Consider the following 14,340-nt stretch of genomic DNA (forward strand, 5'->3'; position numbering starts at 1 on the left):
GGTTACCATTTCTAGTAAAATATCTAAATATGAAACAAATGTGTCAGACTCTATTGTATCTTTTAATTCGAGCTCATTGGGATATATCGTGTCGACATGTGATTAGAAATAACTATTGTTAATTGATAATACGTCGTCGATATATCTAAATGTCGAGTTGAAGGTCATAGCAAGTGTTTTCTTCTTCTCAATACCTCAATATCTTCGCCATATCTTTAAAAAATATATAACAAATGTAGCTTTTCAAACGGTCACTCCGTAGATATATCGACTCTCAGAGAAGCATATCAACCTTGCCATACGTGCTCGGCATAGCAAATAAGCGAAACATATAAGTTTCTCAATGCATCATTTTATTAGATTTATAAAGCAGTAAGCAAAACGACAAAAGCGGATTTTCATCAGAGAACCTTTTTTTTTAGTTTTACTCATGTTTACTTGCGAAAAGGCATTTCATGACGATAGTGTTTAAATAATGTACATATTTTCGCAATATTCTACACAAGAATTTTTTTTTTATTCAAATGCATGATATGATTAATTCTTTTTTTTCAAATGCACCAGTAGTGCTTAGTGAAAATCAAAGAGTTCTACCCTAAACGCTTTTTCTGGATTATAAATGATAAGGTTTGTAAACACGAATAATGACAAACATTATGACACCTAAGAACTCAACATGTAAACATTCAAATGCAAAAACTTTTTTCCAATCTTGGTGAATAACACTGTTTAAGTTGAAGAGAGATTTTAGGCTCTTCGAAGCATCATCCGCGATTTAGACAAAGATACGGTCCATCCTTTATAAGGATACCAGCTTATTCCTTGTCCATGATTGTTATTGCCGTATTCACCATTGAGGTTTGACATATGTCCTGCTCGATACCACCATGCTCCTCGCCACAGTTCTGCGTTATTATCTGTTGGGTCGCCGTCATTATCATCATCAAATGTCGAAAACTGAGCTCCATTGCTGCAGAGCTGATGTACACATGAAATTCCGTCTCCTGAAAACATAAGAAAACTATCGTAAAAAAAATGTGTAGTAAGCTCCTGTTTTAGTAGTGTGTTGTATATGTTTTAGATACATTGTAAAGTACGATGAATTGTTTGCCTCCTCATAAAAAATATGTCTCCATTTTCGGAAACTATTTGACCATTTACATGTAACTACTTTTCGAATTTAAAGCGTCTATGAAACGAATTTGAGTGTCTTTATAGTATTATTATTACATGTTGCATCTATGTAGGGATATTGTTAGCGTTTATGTAGCGTTATTGTTAGCGTCTATGTGTGTAATATATTGTTAGAAATGTACCGTCAATGTAGCGTTATTGTTAGCGTCTATGCGGTTTTATTTAAGGAATGTTTTTAAGTTTTGTGTGAATTATTGGTGTGTAAATCACACAGACTTGTCACGTAGGCATATTTCATGAAGCGCGCTAGCGCTTCATGAAAAATATGCCTACGTGCAAGTCTGTGTGATTTACACACCAATAATTCACACTAAACTGAAAAACATTCCTTATATTTACATTTTACAAGTTCAAAAGCAACAATATTATGCTCAATATTTGAATTTCTTGCTGCCCTATATCGTTACATTTTTATTAACGTCTCTGCAGCCTCATTTGACGTCACTTTACCGCGAGTTTCACCGTGTATATTTCTACGCGTGAGTATACACAAAAATGAACTTCAAACCAATTGCACAGTTGCCTTAGTAGAAAAACATAGCAAATGTAAATATATACTGTTAGATATGTACCGTCAAAGTAGCGTTATTGTTTAACGTCTATGTCGTGTTATATATTGTTAGAAATGTACCGTCAATGTAGCGTTATTGTTAGCGTCTATGCGGTGTTATATATTGTTAGAAATGTACCGTCAATGTAGCGTTATTGTTTAACGCCCATGTGGTGTTATATATTGTTAGAATATAACCGTTAGACCGTTATATTCCCATACGAAAACGTTTTCATGTTAGGCTCTAAAAACTGAAAATCTGCAGTATCTATTTCAAATTTCTTTACACAGGTTAACTTTTGGGGTTGCTACCTCGTAGTGATAGGTTTTAAATCCTACTTAGAATCTATTCTAAGCTTTCAAGTCGAGTTTGTTCACGGTAGAATTGTCATATATTCTTTATCATTCTTAAATGTGCATAAAGTTTACAAAAAGTTTTTTTCTAAAAAAAATCTATTGAGCAAAAAACTCTAAAACAACGTGTTTTATTTATTTTCCAATGGGTATGTCTAGATGCAGCTATTTGTTTGGTCAAAAGGATTAGTAACTTGTTTTTTCTGTGCATTTATAGCAATTTACGGTTATCGTTCTTGACTTCCATATTTGGAAATTGTCCAGACTTGTTCATTAATATGAGACGGTAATTAAAATACAAACAAACAAACAAAAAAAAAAACAGAAAGTCTAGAAAAAAATAGAACCTAATACGACCGAATAAATAATTAACAATTAATACCCCCTTCACTGCGACAATCAATTTCCTCAAACTGTTCTACACTACAAAATTTCAGATATATGTTAGAATTATTTACAGAAAAAAACTTTCAGAAAGAATGTGCTTCTTTGAGATAAACTTTGAAATACATATCTGTAGGTCTTCATCATAATTCTTACAAAAAATGTTCACATGATTTTATTTTTAAAAAATACTTTTAAAAAATTTATTTGACAAGTTCAGTTATTGAAAAATAATCCCTCTTTTAAGGCATTAAAAGCAGAAATATCATGCAGTATTATTTGTTTCTTATTTCTGATTCATTAATGAACAGAGACATTACTTCTTAAAATTATTTTCTTGCAACATTTCTTAGAATAAAATTTTAAAACCTTCAATAATCTTGGTCCGATGACGTATAAACATTTAGAGACTAAGCTGAGGTTTGACATCACGGCATACTCAATGTTTTATTCTTTGATATGGAATTCATTTCATGAGCGGAACAAGAATTAAAGCAAATTTCAGACTCATTTCTGAATAAATGTAAAATCCAAGTAAAAGACTGTACTGATGTTCAAAAGTTTTTTGTTTGTTTTTTTTTTCTTTCTTTTTTTCATTTTGCTCCTTTTCGTATTATCTGTCTCTTTGTAAAACTGTTACATTGGTTGTAACGTCATTGACAAGCAATTGTGAGTTTGAACATGGAACTTAACAAATTTTTTCAGAAACTTCGACTTTTTTTGTCAGAGTTAGCATTTTTTGAAAAAAAAAGATAAAATTTAAAAAAAAAAAAAAAGCATTACTTGCGAAATTCCTTTCTCTCCTTGTAAAAAGAAACACTTCTTGTTTTGTTGTTGTTGTCGTTGTTGTTGTTGTTTTTCACGCAAAAAATATGTGACACCTTTTTTTTTTTTTTTTTTTTTTTTTTTTTTTGTTTGTTTGTTTGTTTGATTTCCCCACTGCTTGAGTTTAAAACTCAAATATTTCCAACAGATAATTACAGTATTTCTTTGTTGAAAATTTAAGGAAAACAGATGCATGTAATTTGTTCCATAGCTTGCCATCTTTTAAAATTTAGTTTGTCATCGCGGAAAATAACCGAGAATTGAATCCATACCAGCTGTTCCACTGTACCCAAAGACCTGGATTCGATATTTGTCACCCTCTCCTGCTATGTTGAAACTACTGTATTCAGCATACACCGATTCTGCACCGTATTCTAATTCCACACGTAGAACTGTAAACCCATTGGTCACCAACAGGCGAATATTGTCAAGCCCTGAAGTTATGGATAGTAAGTATTTGTAAATATGCGTTTTGCTTGTAATAGTTCCCTATTGTAATTCTAAATAGTTTTCAATTTAATCCGTTATTTCTTATATTTTAGATCTCTTGAGTTTAATCTTTACTACTGAATAAAATCTTATAAATAAATCAAAATACTGAATATTTAATCTAACGGTGCAGAGAAAGGCAGTACATCTTCTTCAAATAATTATCATAACTTCCATCTGATGAACATGCTAATACGATAAGCATACCGTTACATTTTAATTTTAAATTATTTTCTTTTAAGAGACATAAATTTTAACATGAGTTATAACTCACCGATCCAGAATTCGGAATTGAGGTCACCAAATCCATTTTTATAATCCGTCCATCCTCTGTAAAAGTTGACAGAGCCATTAACTCTCCTTTGTATCATCTATAGAAAAAATGGTAAAATGAAAAAGGAGGAACGTAGGAAAATTCAAAATCTCAATTACATACATTTTTTTTTTTTTTTTTTTTTTTTTTACTAGAAAAAAGATTACCGTCCAAATGTGACTGGCTGTGTTCATACAGTTGGTAGAAAACTGTTGGCCATCTAACGCCACTTTTTGAGTCAAAATTCCGCCGACAGGTGGTGTAAGAGCTCCACAGTCACAGCCTTAAATTTAACGAATATTTGTTGCAGAATAATAAAATCTTTCCATGTTAATGTACTCCAACAAATATTACAGAAGAAGTTGGAACATACCTTGGATAATAAATGAATTCTTGTCAAAGATTGTTCAGGTAACTTGTAAATTATTTTCTCCCACTCAAATTCCTTACCATTACATTTGTGTTCCAACGTTCATGTTTCGTATCCACCCTTATCACACTTACAATGAGCCGCCTGTCGGTAATGAGGCAATATCTTACTCAATGTAACACACTGGCAATCAAAATACTTTCCATCGATTATTAATCATACTGACCTATAACAAACCTGCAATATTACTCCTATTGGTTATTTTATTATACAAATCTATTACACGCTGGAAATATCTCTTCTATCGGTTATTTATTATACATGTACCTACCTAAAACACTGATAACATCCCTTCCATCAATCATCATCATACCCACCCATATTACAGTGAAAATATTTCTTTTCATCGGTTATTTAGCATACCTATCTAAAGCACATTGACGATATCTCGTCCATCGGTTATTTATCCTACCAACCTATATCACACTGCCAGTGACCCCTACATCGGATATTAATCATACCCACCTATAACACACTGGCATTCATCCTTACGTCGGTTATAAAAGGAACCCCATCCACATGTATGCATCTGTTGAAAGTAAAAGTCTTAAAAGGAAATATATTTTGCTTCAAATGTTCTATGAAATCAACATTAATGTTCAGACTGCTTTACACTGTTTATCAAATTTATGGTAAAGGGCCAGGGACGAACAGTTCTGATTCGTTTTAATTGTGCTTTGTTATACCCGTTCAGTTCATGAAACTTTAGGGAATACAGATCTAGATTACCTTGCTAAAAGCGAGAATTTAAAAAAAAAAAAGTAATCGTAAAAACCGAATTTTACTGTTTTACTGCACATTGTATTTTAGATTCTAAAATAAATAGTTCATTTAAGATAATGTGAAAACAGGAAATGTCGCGTATTTCATAACCCTAATTTACTTTCATAATGTCTGGTTAATTCATTATATGTATGTCATTCATTTTTTGTAAATCTTAAGAAGAATTTTAATCCCTTCTTAATCGGTTGAAAAATTGATTAATGAGAATACCAATTTTGCATGCCAAAAACTGATACTATTTAATTTTTTTTTTATAGAAATGTACGAATAAAATTTGACTTCTGTACTATTTATTCAGTGAACTCAATAACTCTTATCGTGCATTGTATGTTTCATGATATTTAATAATGAAATCAATATGTTTTCAATTGTTTCAGTATAACATGGCTTCTGCTTGAATAAACAAAATTAAAAGGCATATTTGTTTTTTGAACGATTATCAAAGATTTTTGTTATTAATATCATGATTTCAATTTAAACATCTCCATTATTCCTAAAAAAAATATGCATAGTCACTTGATATCTGTTCTTGGTTTTAGAAGAATTCTAGAGCCGGAAACGTGAGAAATCAAATTGCAGGTAAACAACATTTATTCGCACGGTTTATTTGATATTTTGTAAAAAGCTAGAAAATGCGTAGATCTACAATTGTTATAAAGTTTATGCATTTTCCTTGAATTTTTATTAATACATTGGACAACAAAATAAAGTTCTATAAACAAATATTTTTTATACATAAAAATAGAGTTAAACTCATTAAAAAAACATAGCATATGATTATTTTTTTTTAAATGCATAAACATCCTAGCATTTATTTTAGAAATATCGTAACAGACCTTTCATTATAAATCCTGAATAATTTAGAAATTCATCTCAGTTAATTATAAGTAAGTTATGGAAGCTTCCTTTTTACAGTATGCATGTATACTAATAAAATGTTTTGCTCTCTTGTAAACAGGTATAAGATGTTTAGGTTAGGGAAACAGGTAAATTTATTTTTTGATAAAATAATGTGATAGGTTACTATCAAATTCCGACAGTTGTTATCAATGCTTATTTTAATAATTGAAAACATCTTACATACTAAGCTATTCAAGCGGTTTTTTTTTTTAATTTCTTACCTTAAATTAAAAGATTCAATCTGATTTCTTACCAATTCATATCGAAAACAGGTATTATTTCCGGTTACCATTGCTGTGGAAATGCTTGAACTAAGTCGGAAAATTTTTCCTGTCACGGATGAACAAATTTCCACTGCATTGCAGTCTAAGTTCTTGTAACACTCTACAGCGCCATAACGTAATGAGACTTCCGTGATTGTCGGAGTTAATTCTGATATCAATAAAGATTTGTCAAAATAAGAGACATTTCCTTGATATACAAAGTTCCCATGTACAATTGTGGCTTCCAAATGTGGTACACACAAGAATGCAAATGTATGAAAAAATATTAAGAAATTCATCTTTTAATTCTGCCAATGAGTAAATCTGTAAAGGAATATAAGAACCCGAAAATGTTTTCGATGATATTTTCATTTAGATACGTTTCATGCGCATAAAAGGTTTCTTAATCTGAGCACTTTTTTTCAAAATGGTAAACGTACAAAAGCACAAAGCAATATTCATGTGACCTTTCACGATCCACTCAGAAAATTGTTTCCATTTAGCCTAAGAATAATAAAGTGTTTACAGTACGTTCACGAGTTAAGTACTCCATGTTAATGAAAATCGAAATTAGGACATCATTCTTATTGATTTGTTGATGTATACTTGATTCAGTAATTAAAAATCAAAGAAACTTCCTTTACCTGAAATTTTGGATGATTCTAAACATTATTGAAGAAATTTGGTTTAATTTTTAGATATTTGTATATGTGTATTTGTGTTTTGATCTACAAGCGAAATCATATTTTTTTATGTAATGAATTGAGTAGTAAGGAAAATAAATTGAGAGTGTTTGCATAATTACACAAATACATTAATTGAAGCAAATATTGGTCTGTACTGAGTTGGTTATATTCTTTTTCTGTTACCTAGGCCATATTTGATAAACATCAATCAAAACGACTACAAAATTTATAAAACGTACACGTCTACTTCCTAATTTTTGTTAAACCGTATAGAAATATAAAAATCAGTGACCAATTTATAAAAACACCATGATTTGAAAAATAAATTGACGTCAGCGAAATGTTGAAACGGCGAGACATTATCACAGCTATTGGTTTTCCTCTTCATGAAAGGAAAACAAGTTATCTAGTTAATTATATATAACACCATCATCAACAATTAAGATTCAATTTATAAATTTTCTGTATTGCGTTTTAAAAGATACATGTATATTGCCATTCGTTCTTGATTAAACGAAAGTTGAACATTTAAATCAATTTTCTTTTCTTTGAAATTAATTTAAGTCCTCATATTGCAAACAATCGAAGATAATTAGCTATTCTACCCTTAATTAACAGTAGAAATCAAAGCACCTTAAAATGAACTAAACTTTTAGACTTTTCATAGACAACTCATTATTTTATCAGCTTATTTCATCAGCTTATATAAAATTTTTATTGTATTTTATTTAATTTTATGACGCCTTCAAAAATTTAAACCCGATCATCACAATGACTTGTATATCAGCTCTGAATGGAGCAACTGCTTGAAAATTTAAATCCAGTCCTTAACAATTTACAATGAAAAATCATGTTTGGACAACAATTTTTATTCATTGAAATCGACTTTGATTGTTTAAAGGAAACTATATTGATACATTTTTTGGTATTACAAAAAATTGACAGTTATTTACTCCTGAATAAATTTTAAAACATGTTAATATGAATAATCAAATTTGATGCTATGATTTATATTTTACGACTTCAAATGTCTATTTCTGACATCAAATGTCTATTTCTGACAGCATATAGTAAGGAAGAACAACATAAACTAGAGTTGCATAATATTATGTTACTCATTAACCTTATAGGGATATATTATTGACATTTTAAATGTATGTATACCTGTATCTCAAAAGCCATTGTATGCCAATATTTTGAAGAGTACAGCGGTAGTTGCTTGAAATGTTTAAGTGAATATTACAAATGAATCATGGATTTAAGAGGGCTGGGTGGTCGTGGCCATTTTTAGACTATATTGATCTCCTTTAGAAGAAGACCTCCATATAAAGATATACAAAAATGATCAAATTTTAAAACTAAAATGTATGAATTTTTTCTTTGCCAAATGATAGTTGACAGCGTAAGATATCATATCTAAAAAAAATAAGTTATATCTGATGGTTAATTTGTTGACCCCCCAGCCTCCTTAAAACAGCTTTGGTCAATATTTATAGTGGATCAATTTATTTATTGATACATCTTGGGCTCCAAGTCAGATAGAGGTGGCAAAACGGTAGAGTGCATTTCATTACAAAAATTTACATTACATGTGCCAATTTTATTTATTTTTCAGTTATCACAAATACAGTAGCACTTACTGCCACTGTAGGGGAAGAAGATAAGATGAGAGAATAGGACAAATAATCGTCTACACAGATGTGATCGTCAACTTCCCGTACCAAAATGTCTAGTTGACCGTCAAGCAGTCGCCATGCGACATTGTTTAAGAAAGTTTTTTTTCCACATGAAATTTTCATAAAGATAGCATTCAACTAAAGAACAACTCAGGGAAAGCAATCAGTTGACTGTCACCATAACATTATAAGCAAAACAGTTAACTTTTCACAAATTTTTCCCGCAAATGATCTGGTAGATGGCTCGGACGATCTTCATTATACTTCAAAAACATGACAATCACAATCTCTAGTTGTGCCAAAAACGTTATTAATTGTTGAAAGAAAACCTGTTGCCATGGAAACAGCCAAAATATGCGAATTTTTCAATTTCATTTTTGTAAGCACTGCCCAGCCAATCTTTGCAAAACGTTAAAGTATATTCCTTGCATCATGTCAAGTAAAACCTGCAAAGTATTGTTTGATTGTGCTTTTGTTTGCTGTAGCCGTGAATAGATTAATTAAATTCTAAAAGTTGCTTTCAAGTGACCATTGTTTACTACTGTAAGTTAATTTCAAAATATCTAAAAAGAAAACCCCAACAATCCACCATGTTTCTACTTTTATATTTTCCAAGTTCAAACTCTAATTACTGACAGCACATATCTATTTCTTTTTTACATATACAAAGTGGTTACATCATGTATCCTTTTGGGAGATATTTTACCCTGCATGATTTTCTTATAATCATAATATCGAAAATCGTACTTATACTAAAAGCTAATGCATGGCAATATTTGAACAGTACAGCTGCAGTAGCTTGAATGTTGATATGGTCAGTTGTGTATCATGACTTAGACGGAAATATTTATAGTGGATCGATGTATTTGTTCCCATCCGTCTAATGTAGATAAAGATTTCGGAATCTAAGAGTACATTTTATTTAAAAGATTTACATTATTTCTAATTTTATTTTCATTTTCCTTCATCAAGAAAAGAGAAGCATTTAGTGTCGATTGCAAAGCGATAATAAGATTGACAGAAAAGGAAAAATATTCATGTAAACAAATGTCAACACTGGGGAAAAGAATGATTCGGAATCCGGAATTTTTTAAAGATCAGTCGCCAGATTATGCTCAGATTTTCTCCATTCACGTGTTGCCAAACAGTCGTCTGGTGCAGGAAAAAACTGACGCTTTTGCAGGGGATATAAACGATTTTAACAGCAGAAGTAATATTTCCATCCTTCCGTCAAAGAAACGTGATCGAGTAAGGGTACAAACAAATCCTTCAAATGATGGTTGGATTAATTCACGCTATACTACCATAAAAAAATGCCCAAAACAGATTTTTTGTCTAGATATTTGGTTGTTTAGATTATAATATTTATATTACAGTCGTTCCTTTTGTTTTCAGCAAAATTGTTTCTGCTCAGTTGCAATTAGGTTAAGGATGTCCATAGAAAATTCGAAATTAGTTATTAGCAGAGACCCCCAACTAATAGAGTCCTACCTCGGTTAAAGGCGAACTTTGGTAGGGATTCTGTGAGTCAAAAGCCCATGCCACCGCTTGGGTCAGAGCTACTAGTACCATACCCCCCTCCCGATTCTTTTTCACTGGTGTTGACTTCATACTTATTTTACTTTGATTGGATGCTTAAACACTGATTAGCTTTGAAGTACTGATTTGGATGCGCAACACGCATCTCATATGATCTCGGGAGTGGTATGACGTAAGAGAATGAACAGGTAAAAAACTCAGTAAATGATGTATTTGTTAAACATTATTTTTTTTTTATAAATGGGAATTCTACTAAATTCATTTGTATACAGCGTGTCTCTACCGAGATCGGCATACCTCAGCTGTTTGTCACAAGACTGGTTCAATATGAGAAAATATAATTCTTTGAAATGGGACATAATATTTGATATATCTTTTTTCATGCAGCAATTCCTTACGCAAATCCATTTAGTATGATACATTTTACTTTCTAATCAGTAACAATTCTAAAATTTATCAAAAGAAACAAATTTATTTGAAATTGCTATTGGATTGTCAGTATGGTTTGTAAAATTGAAAATGAAATAAAACAATGATTTCCAAAAACTTAAAAGCTTTTGAAATGAAATTAGAAATGAAAAAAACTCATATTCTTTGTGAAAGTCATACTATCTCAGGTATTAAACTGTAGAGGTTGCTAATAATGTTCAAGGTCGTCGAAGCATCATCCGGGTTTTAGACAAAGAAACTGTCCATCCTTTGAAATAATACCAGCTTATTCCTTGTCCATGATTGTTATTGCCATATTCACCATTTAGGTTTGACATATGTCCCCCGTGATACCACCATGCTCCTCGCCAGTTAAATGCATTATTTTGTGTCGGTTGAGCGTCATTATCATTATCGAATGTGGAAAACTGCGCATCATTGTTGCAATACAGATTTGTACACGAAATTCCGTCTCCTGGAAACAGAAAAAAATATATATATTTTGAGGTACAACCATATGTGAAGAGTGTTTTCATGAATCTGTTAAAGTATATAAATTTCAATACTGGGCATTCCCAATTGTTAAGATTCTCATGAGAATCTACGTCAACATTGCAGAAGGTTACATGTAACTGTTTTCCTCCCCTTTTAATTGGAAGTTTTTGTTCTTTTCGGGACACTACCACGCCTTTTAAACGCTTTTCAAAAGGAAGCTTCTCTGTGGTGTATTTATCAACGTATCAAAAAACTCGTTCCCTAAATAAGTAATAATTTTTCTCCTCTGTCTAATAGATAGAGAATTAAATTTTATCGTAATTCCCAAAAGTAAACTATTTTCAAAATTACATAAAATTTCTATTACATAGCACAAAATTGGTAGCTATTGTTTTTGTTTGTTTGTTTGTTGTTTAACGTCCCTCTCGAGAATTTTTCACTCATATGGAGAGGCCACCACTTGCCGGTGGAGAGCTGAAAATTTTGTCCTATACTCGGCACTTACGGCCATTGAGCAGTGAGGGTTCTTTATCGTTCCAGCACCTACTGCGACACGAGACCTCGGTTTATACGGTCTCATCCGAAGGACCGGTCTCCACGTCCCACAGTGGGATTCGAACCCGCGACGTAAGGATCAACTCCTTACTCCGCGACTCTAGAGCAGACGCTCTAACCACTGTGACACGCGGGCGACTGGTAGCTATTGAACTACATGTACAAAATCAAATAAGAAGAAACTAACATGAAATAATTTAATTTTGTTTGTATTCTAGCCTCTGATTGGTTAATATCCAAAAAGGAACACAAATTATTTCTGTATAACCTGGTTTGGTATGGGGACACCCCCCCCCCCCCTTCCGACAACCAGCTGAATCATCTGTATCCATACAATCCTCTCATTTCCAGTCCTCGGGATTCATGGAAAATTCCAGTTTTAATAAATGTACCTTTAACTTCAAACAATAATTCGATCTTACCGCATGCTAACAAACAACAGGGCTGCTAGGCTTATGTATCAGTTTTTACCTCCCCTCGCTTCCCATCACTTCCGTTACTACGGTTGTATTATTGAGCGGAAAATTTGAACCAATAAAAAGCAACGAAATTTTACACCCATAGTTATTTAATGATTTTAAAATTAAATTCCTAAAATAAATGACCAGTTCTCGTTTGTCAGTATTGGGTTAAATCATGTACTACATGTATAGGGAAAAAATATGAACAAGTAAGCTCGAGACTGTACATCTAAAATACTGTAAAGATATTACATTAGCTTTGAATACCTTTTAGCGCATTTGCGGAAAATAGTTACTGCTATGTCAGATGAGCCAAGTGTAGAATTCTCTAAAATTCTTTTCAAAAAATATTTTTTTTAAAAAAAATCAAACTAACAAATCTTTTTTAAATGGGCAAATTTCTCTCAATTTCAATGCACCAATTAACTCTCTCAGGAAGGAACTCTAGAGTTGAATATATCTCTTGTTCATTTACCCTTACGCTTGTATCGGACTAAGACTAGGTGGAGACATATTGTTGGGCACAGAATGTTTCTCTAGTTTAATATTAAAGTTATTAAAGTTTATTTCACCGCAGTAGGGATTATCAATTAAATTTTTGGAAAGAATCTATTTAACTGATGATTTGAAGAAAAAAAAAATATCCAGTGTTGTTTTTCTTCTTGTTGCTGATTTTTTTTTTCCACCAACAGTTTTGGAGTACATTGCAATTTAACGTCCTTGATCAAATGTTTTATTCAGAATTTTATTTCGTAAAAAAATATCTGGGTTCATGTCTAAATATTAACAATATCATCAAATTTGAAAGAAAACTTCGGGGAATTTGTTTATGACTGGTTATACTTAAATGCAGTTCATTTTTGTAGCATAAACCATTGCAATCCCTTCTTTGAATCCGTGACGCTTTTCATATTTATTGTTAGGCCATTGTTCAAACACTGAATTGTCAACGGATATTTCCGTTTGCCCAATCATGACAATAAGCACACGGCGGGTGTGACCGGTCAACAAGGGTCGCTTACTACTCCATGGTACCTGATCCTACCTCTGATGTTTTTAGAGGTTGGCGTTTGCTCTTTATTGTTTCAATGGACTTTTAAGCTTGATTACTCGAAAGCATAAGAATCTAATCCTCACATACCCGCCGTTCCGCTGTATCCAGAGACATGGGTTCGATAGTTGTCATTCTCTCCTGCAATAGAGAAACTATTGTATTCTGCATACACTGATTCTGTACCGTATTCTAATTCCACACGTAGGACTGTAAAGCCATTGTTCACCAGCAGGCGGATGTTGTCAAGCCCTTGAAATGTACATGAAAAACAAACGAATATTAATGAACCGTATCATTACTCAAAGATGATGTTAGAATGTAATTAATTTTGTATATACATTTTTAAGGACAAATAGATAATGTTCAACCCTAATTCTGTATGATTACTGCATCCTAACAGAATAATTATATGAATTTATTAAAACCAATCTCAAAGAAGTTTTTGGAAATAGATGAATAATTTTTCTTTGAAAATGAAAGTAAATGCAAAAAAATATCAGCTAATTAGATTAATGACTTCTTTTAAGTCTTCACAATATTTATTTTCTTTTCTAAAAAAAAAAATGGCCACAGCATTCGCCAAACTATCATTTTCCAACCCTTTTTTATACATCGCATATATTTTTATGCAATGCACCAACCAATCCAGAACTCAGAATTTAGGTCACCAAATCCTTTTTTATATTCCATCCATCCCCTGTAGAAGTTCACAGAACCGTCAACTCTTCTTTGAATCATCTAAAGGAACAAATTTTAACAGAAATGGTTAAGAAAATTTAGCACTTAGATATTATGTTAAGAATATCGCACATTTATCTCTCGATATCATGCCATTGATGTCAAAATGTTTCTTTCAAGAAATTTTAAATTGAAATAGATATTAGTATGTAATATTTGAAAATTTACCGTCCAAATATGACCAGCTGTATTCATACAATTTGCAGAGAATTGTTGGCCATC

General features: G+C 31.8%; 2 protein-coding genes across 2 annotated transcripts; both read right to left on the bottom strand.

The window, feature by feature from the left end:
- Positions 1-551: 551 nt before the first annotated feature.
- Positions 552-6,784, bottom strand: LOC133194992 (tenascin-R-like). The gene is made up of 6 exons (XM_061330881.1): positions 6,476-6,784; positions 5,005-5,068; positions 4,277-4,392; positions 4,071-4,167; positions 3,580-3,741; positions 552-1,004 (listed from the first exon to the last, which is right to left on the bottom strand). The coding sequence occupies exons 1-6, from the start codon at positions 6,782-6,784 to the stop codon at positions 748-750; spliced, it is 1,005 nt and encodes a 334-aa protein (XP_061186865.1). The 3' UTR covers positions 552-747.
- A 4,213-nt stretch (positions 6,785-10,997) lies between these two features.
- On the bottom strand, positions 10,998-14,340 carry LOC133194518 (ficolin-1-like). The gene is made up of 4 exons (XM_061330459.1): positions 14,287-14,340; positions 14,022-14,118; positions 13,468-13,629; positions 10,998-11,290 (listed from the first exon to the last, which is right to left on the bottom strand). The coding sequence occupies exons 1-4, from the start codon at positions 14,311-14,313 to the stop codon at positions 11,034-11,036; spliced, it is 543 nt and encodes a 180-aa protein (XP_061186443.1). The 5' UTR covers positions 14,314-14,340; the 3' UTR covers positions 10,998-11,033.

Source organism: Saccostrea echinata, unplaced genomic scaffold, assembly GCF_033153115.1.
Source record: "Saccostrea echinata isolate AGI-Se365-2 ecotype Australia unplaced genomic scaffold, CSIRO_AGI_Sech_v1 ptg000029l, whole genome shotgun sequence".
NCBI classification, from domain to species: domain Eukaryota; kingdom Metazoa; phylum Mollusca; class Bivalvia; order Ostreida; family Ostreidae; genus Saccostrea; species Saccostrea echinata.

Coding starts and splice junctions, on each gene's coding strand:
- LOC133194992 (XM_061330881.1), bottom strand. CDS start 6,784: ATGAATTTCTTAATATTTTTTCATACATTTGCATTCTTGTGTGTACCA. Junction 3,742..4,070: donor CAATTCCGAATTCTGGATCG/GTGAGTTATAAC, acceptor CCATAACTTCAG/GGCTTGACAATATTCGCCTG. Junction 1,005..3,579: donor TGGGTACAGTGGAACAGCTG/GTATGGATTCAA, acceptor TTATGTTTTCAG/GAGACGGAATTTCATGTGTA.
- LOC133194518 (XM_061330459.1), bottom strand. CDS start 14,313: ATGAATACAGCTGGTCATATTTGGACG. Junction 14,119..14,286: donor CAGCTGGTCATATTTGGACG/GTAAATTTTCAA, acceptor TTGTTCCTTTAG/ATGATTCAAAGAAGAGTTGA. Junction 11,291..13,467: donor TGGATACAGCGGAACGGCGG/GTATGTGAGGAT, acceptor TTCTGTTTCCAG/GAGACGGAATTTCGTGTACA.